A 13,326-nucleotide genomic window follows, 5' to 3' on the forward strand; every position below is an offset into this window, starting at 1 on the left:
GTCCCTTCGCTGCGCTGCGGGACCGGCCAGCGGGGCCTGCCCAGCCCCGGCGGGGCGGAACGGCTCGGCTCGGCGGGGCTCGGCGGGGCATGGGCCGGCCCCCCCCCCGCCGCCTGAAGGGATGGAGCGGCGGGCGCTGTGCGCGGGGCTGTACTGGCTGCTGCTGCCGCTCGCCCTGCTCGCCGGTGAGTGCGGCCGCACCGGCCCGGGGGCTTCGGGAGGGCTTTGGGGTGCGTGCGGTGTTCCCCTTCCACGCGTGAGCCGGGTCGCGGTGCTTTCCACCCGAGGGAGGCGGGCGGGACGCGCGGCTGTGGCGGCCCCCCCTTCCCCCAGCCCCACGCGGGACCGAGCCCGCTCCCGGGGAGCGCTGCGGCGCCTGCGGGCCGGGTGCGGGCACCCCCAGCACCGGGCACCCGGGGGCCGCTGAGGGCCAGAACCGTCCCGGTTTGTCGCCCCGCTCGCCACTCTGCCCGTTTCAGGGTGGGCGTGTGGAGGGCGCTGGGGCAGCGGGGATGGGCGATGCTCGGGGGGTGGCTGGCACCTATCGCGGCCCGTGCCCGGGTACCACGCCGCCGCCGGGAGCGGGGGCACCCAGCCGGGCTGCAGAGCCTCTGCAGGGCCGTGGCTCCCAGGCTGCTCCCTGCCCGCTTTAAGCAACGCTGGCCTTTGAAGGCAGATGTGCCACCCACCAAGGCAACCCTCTGGCTACCGGCCTGGAAAATACCCGTGTCCTGGGACGCGCCGAACAAGAATCAGCTCTTTGAACCCCGGTTGCTCAGGGGAGCCTGTTCGGGGACTCCCCGTTTACCTATAGACGCAAAGGAAAAAAACCCGTCTCCATAAACAGGATTGTTCAACGGGTTCCTTGTGCCCGGGCACAGGCAGGGTCTGGCTGCCGCTGGGCTCGCAGGACCCGTGCGTGGTGGCACGGCTTTTGGGCTAGCGTCACCCGGAGAAGGGGTGTGCGCCCAACCAGAGCAGTGTCCAGTCAAGCAGCCCCTGTCCCGGCTGCATTTTGGGGTGCATGGTGCTGGCCATGCCACCGGCACGGGGTGAGCCTCACTGGCAGGGGAAGTTGGTGACTGTTGAAAAAGCTTCTTTATTTGCTCTGGTTTGCTCGAGGAGTGACTCAGTGCATCGCGCAGGATGTGAGGAGGTTAATTATAACCCTGCCTACGAGCGGGGCTGGGAAGGGAAGGTGGCCGGGTGCTGCTTGCACAAGGCCTCCCAGCCGGTGGGGTGACACCGCCGCTCCGGGGCGCGGGAGCTGCTGGGTGCATCCCGTGGGTGCACGGGGCGACACGTGGCCTCTGGGCGCGGCCTCGCGCATGGGGCCTGTTTGCCCCAATTTTGCCGATTTGGCTCCAAATTGTGCCAGGCTTGCTGGCATACTTGCCCTGCTCCGGTTTGGGATGTTGTGCTGGGGATGTGCCGTCTTCCGCTGCTGGTGATGCTGGTGGCGTTGGCGTTCCCCCCGGTGAGCTCGTAGGTGGCTTGTTTAAATTTGGGGCCCCACTTGGGTGGGGGCTGCCCTGGAGGAGCGGCTCCCTTCTGCTCCAGCCGCTTGTCCAAATAGCCGTGGGGGTGACTCGGCGGGGGCCTGGGGCCTCGCACCTGCGCCAAGAGGGGAAACTGAGGCACAGGGGCATGTGGCTCATCCTGCTGCACCTGGGGGGGGAGGAAGAGCCCCGGAGCACGACCCGCCTGCAGCACTTCCTTCCCCAGCAGTTAGGCTCTTCCCAAACGTCCGGAGGATGTTTCCTGGCGGCTCCCGGCCAGCTCCAGGCCAGTGGAGGTGCAGGAGCTGTGTGTCCCATGGCTCTGCTTGGGGCAGCCCCCGTTCCCATGGCTGGTACAGGCATGGATCCCTGCAATGCAGCTCCCAGCCGTGCCACGGGACGTATCCCCACCCTGCGCAGGGAGATGTCTTGGCTCCATCCTGCGTGCTGGGGATATTGGGGTGCACGGAGCCGACGGGGGCCTGCTGTGCCTTCCCAGCAGCATGCACCCCATGTGTGGGGGGACCAGGCAGCTCTGTGCCGAGACACCCGGGCTGGGTGATGGTTCTGGCTTACAGCTCTGGTGGCTCCTTGGTGCTCAGGCATAAGTGATGGGTGAGGGTGGCAGCCCCCCTCCCTGGGCTGTGGTGCCTCCCAAATCGCAAGGCCTGACTCGAGGTGAGGTGAGGACATGGCCCCTCTTGGATGAGCCCCCCTGCCTGGCCAGAAGGTGATGGGGTGCCAGGGGGTCCCTGAGGGGTCCTGGGTGCCACAGGGGGCTGCTACCCAGCTGGGTGCTGGTAGGCATGTGGGCTGCAGCCAGCTGCCTCCTGCGGTCAGGTGCTTTTTATAAAATGAAGGGAAATAAAAAAGAGGAGGGAAAAAAAAAAAAGAAGAAAACTTAAAAAAAAAAAAAAGCCACCGCTGTCTCCAAGAGCAATAACTGCTGTTTCCTCCCCAGGCACACAGGGGGATGGGAGGCACCGGGCCGGCTGCCGGCAGCCTGCCTGGGCAGTGGTGCCCATCTCCCCAGGACTGAGCCTTTTGCAAAGCCCCACTGAGGTGGGTGATGCTGTGGGGGCTCCCTGGGGGTGCAGTGGGTCCCCACTTGGTGAGGAGGGGGATGTGTGTGTCTGTGTTTGGACACTCCTTAGCGCTACTGTATGGCAGCCACTGTCATGGGAATATTATGGTGGATCTGGGGATGTCTGCGTGTGATGGGGATGTGAGTCCTGGTGCGCAGGCGGGTGTGCAAGCGGGAGATAGGCACAGGCATGCTGGTGCTGAGCCCATGGCTCTGGAGGTCCCGAGGGCTGCTCCAGTCCCTTGGCACGGGCTGTGCCATCCCAGTGCTGGCCCCCATCCCAGTGCGTGCCCGCTGTAGGGGCTGCAGCTCCCGGGCTGTGGGTGCTGGGAAAGGGGGTGTCCCCAGGCACTGGAGTGGCAGCGAGCAGCTGCCCCACAGCCGCTGGGTTCCCTGTCCCGTGTGTTCCCTGTCCCGTCGCTGGCTGGCTGCTGGGGTTTCCCAGGCTGCAGCCATGGCACACGCTGGCACCCAGCCCAGTGCCCTCCTGGGGCAGCTCCTGCGGCATCCCTGGGGAGCAGGGCTGGGGGCTGGCAGGAGCAGGATTAACTTTCCACAAAAACAGGATATGGCGGGTGAACCAGTGGGGCTGCTCCCTCTTCCCGGAAAGAGGAGCCGGGGCTGGGAACACGCCGGCGGCTGGCTCTGCCGACCCAGTGGCTGGCTGCTTTGGGGCTGACCGGATTTTTGGCGTGGGGAGAACCTCTGTGGCCGAGGTTCGTCAGCCTGCCTCTGGTTTACAGCCAGTGGATGCAGAGCGCAGGGTCCCGGGTGCAAAGTGCCACCCTGGGGAGCCTGTCTGGGTCACCCTGGGACCCCAGCTGGGGCCGGTTAGGGGGGAGGCAGGACTGGGCTGCAGGGAAGCAGCCTGGCAGAGCTGCCCACTTCCAGCAGCAGGTAACGGGCCTGTGTGAGAGCAGCAGGGCGGGCAGGGAATTAAAGAGCTCTTCTAATTAATCCTGAGCGGCCGCAGGTCCCCACAGAGCCAGCAGCTGCGCGGGTGCCAATCGGTGTATGGGCCATGTGTGGGCACAGGCGAGCTGGTGCCGTGGGGCTGGCGTGTGGGGCTCCCCATCACTGGCAGGGTCCGGGGAGCCCCCTGCCCCCCTGCTGTTGGGTATGGGTCCGTCCCTGGGAGCTGGCTGGGCACGGGATGGGTCTGGCACAGCCCCCTCCCTGCAAACCAAGCACCCAATCCTCTCCCACAGCTGCTCTTTCCCGGTGTGATTATGGTGGGAGAGACCCCAATGCCAGCTCTCCCCGGCTGCCCACACCTCACCGCTGGGTCCCTGCCCTCCCCCGGGTCCCCGCTGGCCTCCATCCCCTCCCACGGGGGGACCTCAAGGGGAGATTATGGGTTGCTGCGAAGGGAACCCAACACATCTCGCCCAGCTCCCTGGCGCTGCAATTTATCCTCCTCCCGGCACATTAACGTCGTTAATATTTCACTTGCCTCTGGTTGCCAGCAGCGGCCGCGGTGGCGGTGAACTCCTGGCAGCGTGGGAGCTGATCCGGCTGCTCCCGGGGCTCAGCAGGGGGGTCTGGGTTAGGGTCCAGGGTAACCTTGCTGGGGGTGCAAGGGGGATGCTCAGCACAGGCCAGATCCTGCCCTGTGTGTGTGGCAGAGGTGAAACCGTGGGGTGTCGTGGGTGATGGGTGCTGCTTGCACAGGGTGGGGGACAGTGGGTGCCACGGTGCTGCACCCACCTGGCTCCTCACCGGGAGGATGGGTGCGGGCAGGTGGGTTTTGCTGCGGGGCTGCTCTCCCCACCATCACACTCCCCACATGCCAAACTGGTTTTTCTCCCGGCACTTTTCCTGCTGTCAGCACTGTGGGGAACCGGTTTCCTCCGACTGTGCAGGACAGAGCACCCACGCAGGCTGGCACCACGGCACGCCCCGGTGCAGCCGGCCCTGCCGAGGAGGTGTGGGTGCAAAGCTGGGCATCGTGGGCTGCGCCATGCCGGTGGGCTGTTGCCTGCCCAGCACACCATAAGCATCTTTTTAATGTGGTTTTTTTGGTTTGTTTTTTTTTTTTTTTTTCCCTTCGTTATCCCTTAAAAGCTGGTTGAAGCTGGCAAGCACTGGCCACCCTGCCGGGAGCTTTCCTGGTGATGCCTCGAGCTGGAGCAGAGGGGGAACCATCAGCCAAGGGGTCCCATGGGTGCTGGTTTTCAGCCCCAGGGCGCAGTGGGGTGCCCTGCATTTGCAGGCAGCTGCTGCCAGCCCTTCCTGGTGCCACAGGTGACCCCAGGACACTGCCACCGAGGTGCCTGCTTTGTGCTGGCCCCTGCCCGGGAGTGACGTCCCCAGTCCCAAGTGCCAGTGGCATAAAATACATGGGTCACACTGTTGCTTTGGGCACGGGTGCTCCCTGCAGCGTGTGTGTGCCCAGCGATGCTGGTGGGTCTCCCCGCAGTGGCCGTGATTCCTGTCCTCCTCGCAGCTCTTGGGCAGACCCCAGGTGGGCGATGCTGGTGGAGCTCTGGCACAGCCAGTCCCCTCCGTGCCACCAGCACCCACAGGGTAGCCATGGCTGGTTCACCCAAAGGATGCTGCCCTGGTGCAGCGGTGGGGTCGGTGCTGGGGTGGAGGGTGCCAGTGGCTGCCGGGGGGCTGGTTGGCTCCCACAAAAGCCAGAGCAGTGGCTCGCCCCCGTGCTGGGAAGGCTCCTCTCAGCCCCGTCACCGCTGGCGGGAAGGAGAATATTTGCTCCATGAGATCATGGTTTGCCGAAATGTAGCCAGCAACCCTCGGCAGTGGGGAGGTGACACGTCCTGGGGTCACCGCGGAAGGGCGGCTGGTGGGATGGTGGTCCCAGTCCCCCCACCCTGGGCACCCTGTTGCCCCCCCCCCCTCGTGTGTGGGGGCTGCCTGCGCTGCCCGGGGCGGGGAGCCAGCTGGGGACCCTGGTGTGGGACCAGCTTTAGCCCCGACAGGTGCCACGTGGGATGTGGCCTGGGCTGCTGGGTGCGTTCCAGGTGCCTCCTCTCCCGTCAGCCCCGCACCCTCCAGGGACACCCTGGGGTGCTGGGCTGCTCATGGGGGGCGGCGCAGTGTCCCCCTCCACTGCGTTGTCCCTTGCCCCAGGATGTGCCGTCCCATTGAAGCCTTGTAAACACAGGAAGGGCTGTGCCGGGCTGGTGGTGCTGAGCACGTCTCCTGGCGCTTGGCCTGCCCCTCGCCTCGGCCCCCCAGCCCCATGGGGCCGGGGGCTGCCCTCTCGGCCCCCACTGCCTCTCCCTATTCCCAAGTGGGGTGCCAAGGGGAGCAGGTCCCCTGGCTACACAAAGCTGAGGTCCCCAACACTGGGGCTGTCCCCTCCCTGGGCTGCTCCGGGGGAATGTCACCTACCCAGAGTGGGGTCCCCCACCCTGGAGGGATACCCAAAGTGAGGTCCTGCCAGCCTGCTGGGGGGTGACACTGGGAAAGATTCCTCTGGTTTGCAGGGGAGAGGATGGGGGGACACCCTGGGACAGGGGCTCAGTTGAAAGCGAAGCTGCTGCGGTGCACAGCCCCCCTCCCCGTGACTCCCTTCCTCTCCGCTGGGCCGGCGGGTGCCTCGAAGTGGCCGTGCCCATCACCGTGGCCTCATGGCTGGGCAGCCACAGGTCTGTCCCGTGGCTGGTCCCAGCTCGAACTGCTCCATGTGGTGGTGTCTGTCACCGCTCGCCTGGCGTGTGCATGCAGCCGATGGGAACGCCACGTCCCGTGCGTCCCCAGGCACGGCGGCAGCTGCCCTGGGATGTCCCAGCCTTCGGTCTCTGTCCCCGCTGGTGGCAGCTCCACCGGGTGCTGGCTCATCCCAGCTCCCTTCCCAGCTCCTCATACGGTTTCCCGCCTGCAAACAAGCTGTAATTTAGGTCTAAAAATAAGCGAGAGGGAAGGTGGTGAGCTGGTGGCGTGCCCGTGCCGGGGCTGGGTGCAGGTGAGGGGCTGTGCCAGCCCCGGGGTGGCCGTGGGTGGGGGTCCCAGCCCAGCTGCGAGGCTCCCTGCGAACCGTGGCGTGGGCTTGCAGGAGTGATGTGCAAATGCAGCAGGTTCTGCTCATGGCTCTCGTCCCCCTGTCACCCCACATGTCTGGCAGTGTGTCCCCTCCCTGTGTGGGTCACTGGGACTGACCCAGCCCAGGCTCCTGCCTGTGTCCCTCCTCCCACCGGTGTCTTATGGGGGGCTTGAGCCCCCATCCAGGACTACCCATCATTTTGGGGTGCCTCTTGTTTTGGGGATCCCCAGGGTGGGAGGGAATGTAGCCAGGAGCCTAGTGGGGTGCAGCACCCTCCTGGTGCTGCATCCCTGGTGCTGATGCTGCCCGTACCTGTGCCCACAGCCTGCCTCTTCCGCTTCAACGTCCTCTCCCTGGTGTACCTGCTCTTCCTGCTGCTCCTGCCCTGGTTCTCGGGGCCCACCCAGCACTCTGCCAGAGGTAAGGGGCTCGGCCTGGGGTGCGGGGGGTGGGCAGCTCTGCCTGGGGGAGGTGGGCAGCGCAGGGGCTGCCAGCCATGCTGCAGTGGGTACCTGCCCTCCTTCCCCTGCGGTTTCCCCCCGGCTGAGCAGCGTGGCTCCGCGTGGCAGTGTTGCTCTGTTAATTATAGCCCAGTGTGGCTATTAATAGGCCTCCTGCTCCAAAACGGCCAGTTTTGAGCCCCAGCCTCATTAACCAGAAACCTCAGGGCCAGGCTGTGCCTGCCAGGTGGGCAGGGATGGACCACAAGCAGCCCCCCCACCCTGCCCGGGCACGTGTGTGGGGGGCACGGGGGATGCGTCGCCCGTGGTGGGTGCATGGGACATGCCCCTGTGCGGGGCGGGGGGTGTCATAGCCCCCGCTGTCTCTCTGCCCTCAGTGCCACGCTGAGCCGTGCTGTAGCACAAGCCAGCAGCGCCTGGCATGGCTGCAGCTAAAAGCTTTGCCCTCTGAATATTTCATGGGCTCGCACGGCCCCGCAGCCCGGGTGCTGCTGAGAGCCTTCATGCGGATTTACAGGAAAAAACAAGTGGAGGGAAATTTTTTGGCCCAGGGCCACCCCCCGGCCGGTGTGCAGCTGTGGTGGGCTCGCTGCCTGTCCCATGGCTGGGAAAATGGGCGCATGGCCCAGGGAGCCGGGTGGGATGGGGGCACAGCTGCAGCTGGTGGAAGATCTGACGGAGCTCACGGTGTGGGGGACCCCTTAGCAGCCACCCACAGTCCCCCTCCAGGACATTCCACCAGGGATCGGGATGGGGCTGTGAGCTGTGTCCCGATGCCAGTCCCCATATGGTGGGACCAGGGAAGCGCCTGATGCCAGCTGGGTTGGAAGGTGCTGCAGGGGCGACGGGAGGGAGTGTGGTGCTGGGGCTCTGGCTCCCTGCATTGCCCTGTGTCTCGGTTTCCCCAGTAATGCAGTAGAAAGGATGCTCTTAGGCTGTGCTGGGTGCATGGTGAGACATGCAAAGTCCTGGTGGGACCCTGTCCCTGGGGAAGACCCCTCGCATCTCTGGGCACAGTTTCAGTGCACCCCTTCCCAGCTCTTCCCAAGGGTGCTAGGTCCCCGCTGGGGATGCTCGTTCTCCCCAGGGCCACCTTGGTCGATAGGTAATGGGTTGCCCGTGTCTCACAGGTCACACCAGCTGCCTCCTCAAAGCTCTGCTGGGCACCAGCATCCTCTTCCTCCTCGCCCACTTCGTTTTCCAGATATGCCTGTACATGCTGCCCGTCCTGGATCAGCTGCTGGGGCCCAGCTGTGAGTACAGGGCACCAGGGCAGGCTGCCGCAGGGGTGCCCGTGCCTGCCCTCGCCCTCCCACACCTCTGCTCCCCCAGGCTTCACCCACTCACTGTAGTGCCCTGGGGCTGGACCCCCAAGCAAGTGACATGCAGGTGCGGGGATCCCATCCTGCTGGGTGCTGGGGGGCCACTGGGGCTCTGCGGGATCCCAGCGCTGGTGCATGCTGTGCTGTGCCAGGGTGCCCACTTAGCAGCCGCTGCACTGGGCGCAGACCCCATCCAGGGCCCCCATGAGGTGGGACGTTCTCCCTATGGGGAAGCCCCCTGCTCTGGGTGGGCTCGGAGCCTGCCCACGTGGGGTCTGCCAAACCCAGTGCCTCCCTGCTTCCCCACAGGCAGCACCTGGGAGGTCCTTGCCCGCCACATCGGGGTCACCAGGTAAGGGCACCGCAGCAGTGTGGGGTGGGGGCTGGCAGTGGTGGGTGGGGGGCACCCCCAAGCCCTTCCCTGCCCCGTGTTCCCTGCTGCAGGCTGGACTTGAGCGACATCCCCAACTCGGTGCGTCTCGTGGCACCCGACGTCGGCATCCTGCTGGTCTCGTCCCTCTGCCTGTGTCTGTGCCGCCGCCTGGTCCCCAAGGCAGGTGCTGCCGCCCGTGGCCGGAGACCCGAGTCCCTGGAGCCCCTTGAGCAGGTGAGAGCCAGCCCAGGCGCCATCGGCAGCATCCCACCCAGAGCGTCCCACCAAGCCCCTCCAGCCTCCCTGGGGCATGGCGGGGGGTCTGCTCCCTGGGGAGGGCAGCCTGGCACATCGGGGCTTGTCAGAGAGGTGTCCCCGGTGGCTGGGGACCCGGGCTGGGGCAGTTTTGGCCGCCTGGCTGAGCAGGCGGTGGTGGAGGGGCTGGGCCATCACCACGGCACCTCCTGTGGGTTGGGGTGACTCTGCCGTGAGCAGTGCCCATGTTTGCTCCCACGTTGCCGTAGGGATCCCAGCAAACAGCCCGGCCCCACAGCACCGGTTGATGTGGGGCTGCCCCCGGTGAGGGGAGCGTGGTGTGGGCACCCCCAGGCTCCAGCTGGCACTGCCACACCGAAACCCCTGGGCTCGGGAAGGGCGGTCGGGGGAGGCTGCTGGCACCCAGCTGGAGCTCGCCCACAGGGTGCAGGGCTGGGTGCCGTGCCGTGCCAGCAGGGCACCGGGGTGCTGGGCTCACGGCACTGGCATCACCCGGGCAGACGCAACCCCAAGCTGATGGCACCCCCAAGCTCAGCAGACACCTCGCGGGGCTCAGCCCCGTTTTGGGGTGCTTGGCACTGGTCTGGGCTGTCGTGGCGGGCGCTCGGCTGCGGCTGGGCTGTAACCGGAGTGCCGGCCGATGCGAACGCCTTTGCCGTGAGCGCGGGGCCAGCGCGGGAGGCAGCCTGGAGAAGAGCTCAGTGCTGGGAACCTGGGTGCCGGCGCCAAGAAAAACAGCCGCCTTTTGGAGGTGCTTTCCAAGCGGCTAATGAGATAAACACGGCCCGGTGCCGGGCTGCGCGCCCGCACAGCACCGGGCAGGATGCCCCGGCTGTCCACCCATGCTCTCCCTCAAGTGGGAAAACTGAGGCATGGCCTGGAGCAGCCTGGAGCTGGTGGGCTGCCCAGGGTCAGGCCATGGGGCTCACGCCACGCTCTCCTCACCTGGCAGGGGGAAGAGGAGGACGTGGAGCGGCACGGTGGCACGGCTGACACGAACACGCCGCTGAGCACCAGGCTGCGGGTGACAGCTCACTGGCTGCTCTGGGTGGCTGGGAAGGGCCTGGCCATCCTGCTGCTGGCCTTGGCTGGTGGGTATGGGACGTGGGGGGTATTCGATGCGCTGGGGGGTGTCTTGGTGACCATACTGCCAGAGGCAATGCTCGGCCCAGGGCGGGATGCTGGGCTGGGGGCTGCGTGGCCGGAGGATGCTCGGCTGTGCACTGACTGCCTGTGGGTGCTGCTCCCCAGGGATCACCCTGCCTTCCGCCTCCTCCAGCGTCTACTATCTGCTCTTCGTGGGGCTGTGCACGTGGTGGGCTTGCCACCTCCCCGCCAGCCGCCTTGCCTTCAACACCCTCTGCATCCTTGTCGCCGTCTACGCTGCCGGCCACCTTGTCTGTCTCTATGCCTACCAGTCACCCTTCGTCCAGGGGGTCTTCCCGCCCCCCACCATCTGGGCACGGTGAGTCCCTGGGGAGGGAGCCGTGCCGTGGGTCCCTGTGCCACCCTGGTGGAGTGGCCAGCCCGATGCCTTGCTTGGCTCCCATCCCACTGCCAGCTGCAGCGGGGAGGGTGCTCAGAGGCTACCCAGTGAAGCCATGTGCGGTGCCAGCACCGGGACGGGACCTTGGCTCATGATGGGGGTCCCGGTTGCAGGGGTAATGCCAGCTGCTCCATCCCTGCAGGGTGTTCGGCTTCAAGGACATCGTCCTGTACCTCAACTGCTCCCGGCCCAACGCCCTGGTGCTCAACACTGGCCACCCCTGGCCCGTCTACGCCAACCCCGGCATCCTGCTCCTGCTCTACTACACCATGGCCACCCTGGTGAAGCTGCGCCGGCTGGACGCTAGGGTGAGGGGCTGCAGGGCACAGCCGGACCCCTTGCTGATGCCCAGTGCACCCTGCTGCTCTGACTGCCGCAGCCCTGGCACCGGGGGTGCCTGGTGGAGGGGAGGTGGGGGTCAGGGGGGTGCCTGCAGCAGGCCTCCCCCCCTGGCAGCTGCAGCGGTGTGGCCTGAGCTGGCTCCTGCCCCTTGCAGAGAACCGTGGCGCCAGCACAGCCACCAGCGAGGGAGTTGGTGGAGCTGGAGAGCTGGCCCAAGAACTCCGATGGCATAGCTGAAGACACCAAGGTGGGTTTGGGAGGGATGTGCCCCCCCGGTGATGGGGGAACAGGTATGGGGTGCTCTGGGGGTGCCAGGGTGGGCTCTGAGCCCTTTCTGCCCCCCCAGCCCATGCTGTCCTCCAGCACCGGGAAGCCGGGCAGCGACACTGAGAACTGCACTGTCCACGTCATGGGCAACTTGCCACAGCCGGGTAAGCCCGTCCTCACCACCTCCCCCTGCCCAAGCCCTGCCCATGGCCCAGGGGGTGGCTCACGGTCCCCTTCCCCGTGGCCAGGCAGGAGGCGTCCAACGGAGCGGCTGCCCCTGCACACCCTGGGCCACGTCATCATGAACCAGAGTTATGTCTGCGCCCTCATCGCCATGATGGTAAGGGGCTGGGGAGGGGGATGGGCACGGAAGGGCCACCTCCCAGCCTGAGCCCGGGCGAGCAGCCGCATCCCACCTGCCTGCAGGTGTGGAGCATCACCTACCACAGCTGGCTGACCTTCGTGCTGCTGCTCTGGGCATGCCTCATCTGGACGGTGCGCAGCCGGCATCACTTCGCCATGCTCTGCTCGCCCTTCCTCCTCCTCTACGGCATCGCTCTCTGCAGCCTGCAGTACGTCTGGTGCATGGACCTGGCCCCCGAGCTGCCCACCCGTGTCGGCTTCATGAGCCTTGAGCAGCTGGGGCTGGTGCGCCCCAAATATCCCTGCTTGGACCTGGGGGCTAAGGTAAGCCCGGTGCTGTCCCTGTCCCCGTCCCTGCCAGCACCCAGCTGTCCCTGCTCACCGCCTGTCCCCACAGCTCCTGCTCACCCTCACCTTCTGGCTGCTGCTGCGGCAGTTCGTTAAGGAGAAGCTGCTAACGAGGAGGTGCCCAGCCACCCCGCTCCTGGAGGTGACCATCTCGGACACAGGTGAGGGCTCCCAGTGTCACCCACTCAGAGGGACCCTGTGCCAGGCTGAACGTCCCCAGGGTGCAAGCGCCCGGAGAGAGGCAGCTACTGGGTGTGGGGGGGACACATGTGCCCCCCGCCCGACTGCCTGCAGCCCCTTCCCTGCCTGGCAGAGCCCAGCCGGCAGCAGGACGTGCTGAAGGCACTGGGGGACCTGGTGCGGGATTTCTACGCCAAATACTGGATCTGCGTCTGTGCCGGCATGTTCATCGTGGTGAGCTTCGCCGGGCGCCTCGTTGTCTACAAGATCGTCTACATGTTTCTCTTCCTCCTCTGCCTCACCCTCTTCCAGGTAGGGGGGCCGGGCACCCCTCCCTGTCCCCATCCCCGTCGCTGGCGCGGCCCCGCTGATGTCCCTGTCCCCGCAGGTGTACTACAGCCTGTGGCGCAAGGTGCTGAAGGGCTTTTGGTGGCTGGTGGTGGCATACACCATGCTGGTGCTCATCGCTGTCTACACCTTCCAGTTCGAGGACTTCCCCATGTACTGGAGAAACCTGACAGGCCTCACCAATGAGCAGTGAGTGTCCCCAACCTGCCGGGGGGTCCCTGCTGCTGCCAGCCCCGGGGTGGCACCAGGACGTGGCCAAGGGATGCGTTGCGAATGGGGAAACTGAGGCACAGGGGGAGTGGGGGTTGAGCTCCAGTGTGGTGGCTGAATGCCCATGCAGGATGGGCTGGATGTGGCCCCACATTAACCCTCCTGTCCCTGCCCAGGCTGGGCGACCTGGGCCTGGAGCAGTTCAGCGTCTCCGAGCTCTTCTCCAGCACCCTCATCCCAGGCTTCTTCCTCCTGGCCTGCATTCTCCAGCTCCATTACTTCCACCGCCCCTTCATGCACATCACTGACCTGGAGCACATCCCCGCTGCCTCTCCGCCACCCCGCGCCATCCCCAGGTAAAGCCCTGTGCCAGGGTGACCACCCCTGCACCTCGAGCCCCCCGTCCCTGCTCTGAGCCCACCTCCCCACAGGCCAGAGGAGCTGTATGGGAGCCGGCTGCTGCGGGGTGCACCTGCTGCCGAGAGCGCCGAGACAGGCGACTCCAGCACTGTGTCACAGGGTACCAGTCAGGGATGGGGGGACAGGGCTGGATGGGGTGTCCTCCAAGGTGGGAAGGGGCTGGAGGGGAGGCAGGGGTGGATTTGGGGTGTCATCCGAGTGTGGGAGGGTACAGGGATGGGTTCGGGCATCCTCTGAGCCAGGAAGGGGCTGGGAATGGGTGCAGGGATGAATTTGGGGTG

At 66.3% G+C, this 13,326-nt stretch overlaps 1 protein-coding gene across 4 annotated transcripts in view; it reads left to right on the forward strand.

The window, feature by feature from the left end:
• The window catches only part of PIEZO1 (piezo type mechanosensitive ion channel component 1), a 24,500-nt gene continuing 11,174 nt past the window's right edge, over nucleotides 1-13,326 (forward strand). For 3 of the 4 annotated variants that reach the window (XM_037409205.1, XM_037409206.1, XM_037409207.1), the window contains exons 1-17: nucleotides 1-185; nucleotides 6,914-7,009; nucleotides 8,181-8,303; nucleotides 8,682-8,724; nucleotides 8,817-8,979; nucleotides 9,974-10,112; nucleotides 10,273-10,486; nucleotides 10,710-10,875; nucleotides 11,064-11,156; nucleotides 11,256-11,340; nucleotides 11,425-11,516; nucleotides 11,603-11,863; nucleotides 11,937-12,048; nucleotides 12,201-12,379; nucleotides 12,456-12,604; nucleotides 12,802-12,981; nucleotides 13,057-13,145. In XM_037409205.1, coding sequence (XP_037265102.1) covers nucleotides 122-185; nucleotides 6,914-7,009; nucleotides 8,181-8,303; nucleotides 8,682-8,724; nucleotides 8,817-8,979; nucleotides 9,974-10,112; nucleotides 10,273-10,486; nucleotides 10,710-10,875; nucleotides 11,064-11,156; nucleotides 11,256-11,340; nucleotides 11,425-11,516; nucleotides 11,603-11,863; nucleotides 11,937-12,048; nucleotides 12,201-12,379; nucleotides 12,456-12,604; nucleotides 12,802-12,981; nucleotides 13,057-13,145 — 2,248 coding nt within the window. In that variant the 5' untranslated portion in view covers nucleotides 1-121. Of the gene's footprint in view, nucleotides 186-2,473; nucleotides 2,562-6,913; nucleotides 7,010-8,180; nucleotides 8,304-8,681; nucleotides 8,725-8,816; nucleotides 8,980-9,973; nucleotides 10,113-10,272; nucleotides 10,487-10,709; nucleotides 10,876-11,063; nucleotides 11,157-11,255; nucleotides 11,341-11,424; nucleotides 11,517-11,602; nucleotides 11,864-11,936; nucleotides 12,049-12,200; nucleotides 12,380-12,455; nucleotides 12,605-12,801; nucleotides 12,982-13,056; nucleotides 13,146-13,326 lie in introns of those variants that run through there. The other variant, XM_037409208.1, reaches the window with a different exon arrangement.

The sequence above is a fragment of the Falco rusticolus genome, chromosome 15 (assembly GCF_015220075.1).
Source record: "Falco rusticolus isolate bFalRus1 chromosome 15, bFalRus1.pri, whole genome shotgun sequence".
Taxonomy (NCBI): domain Eukaryota; kingdom Metazoa; phylum Chordata; class Aves; order Falconiformes; family Falconidae; genus Falco; species Falco rusticolus.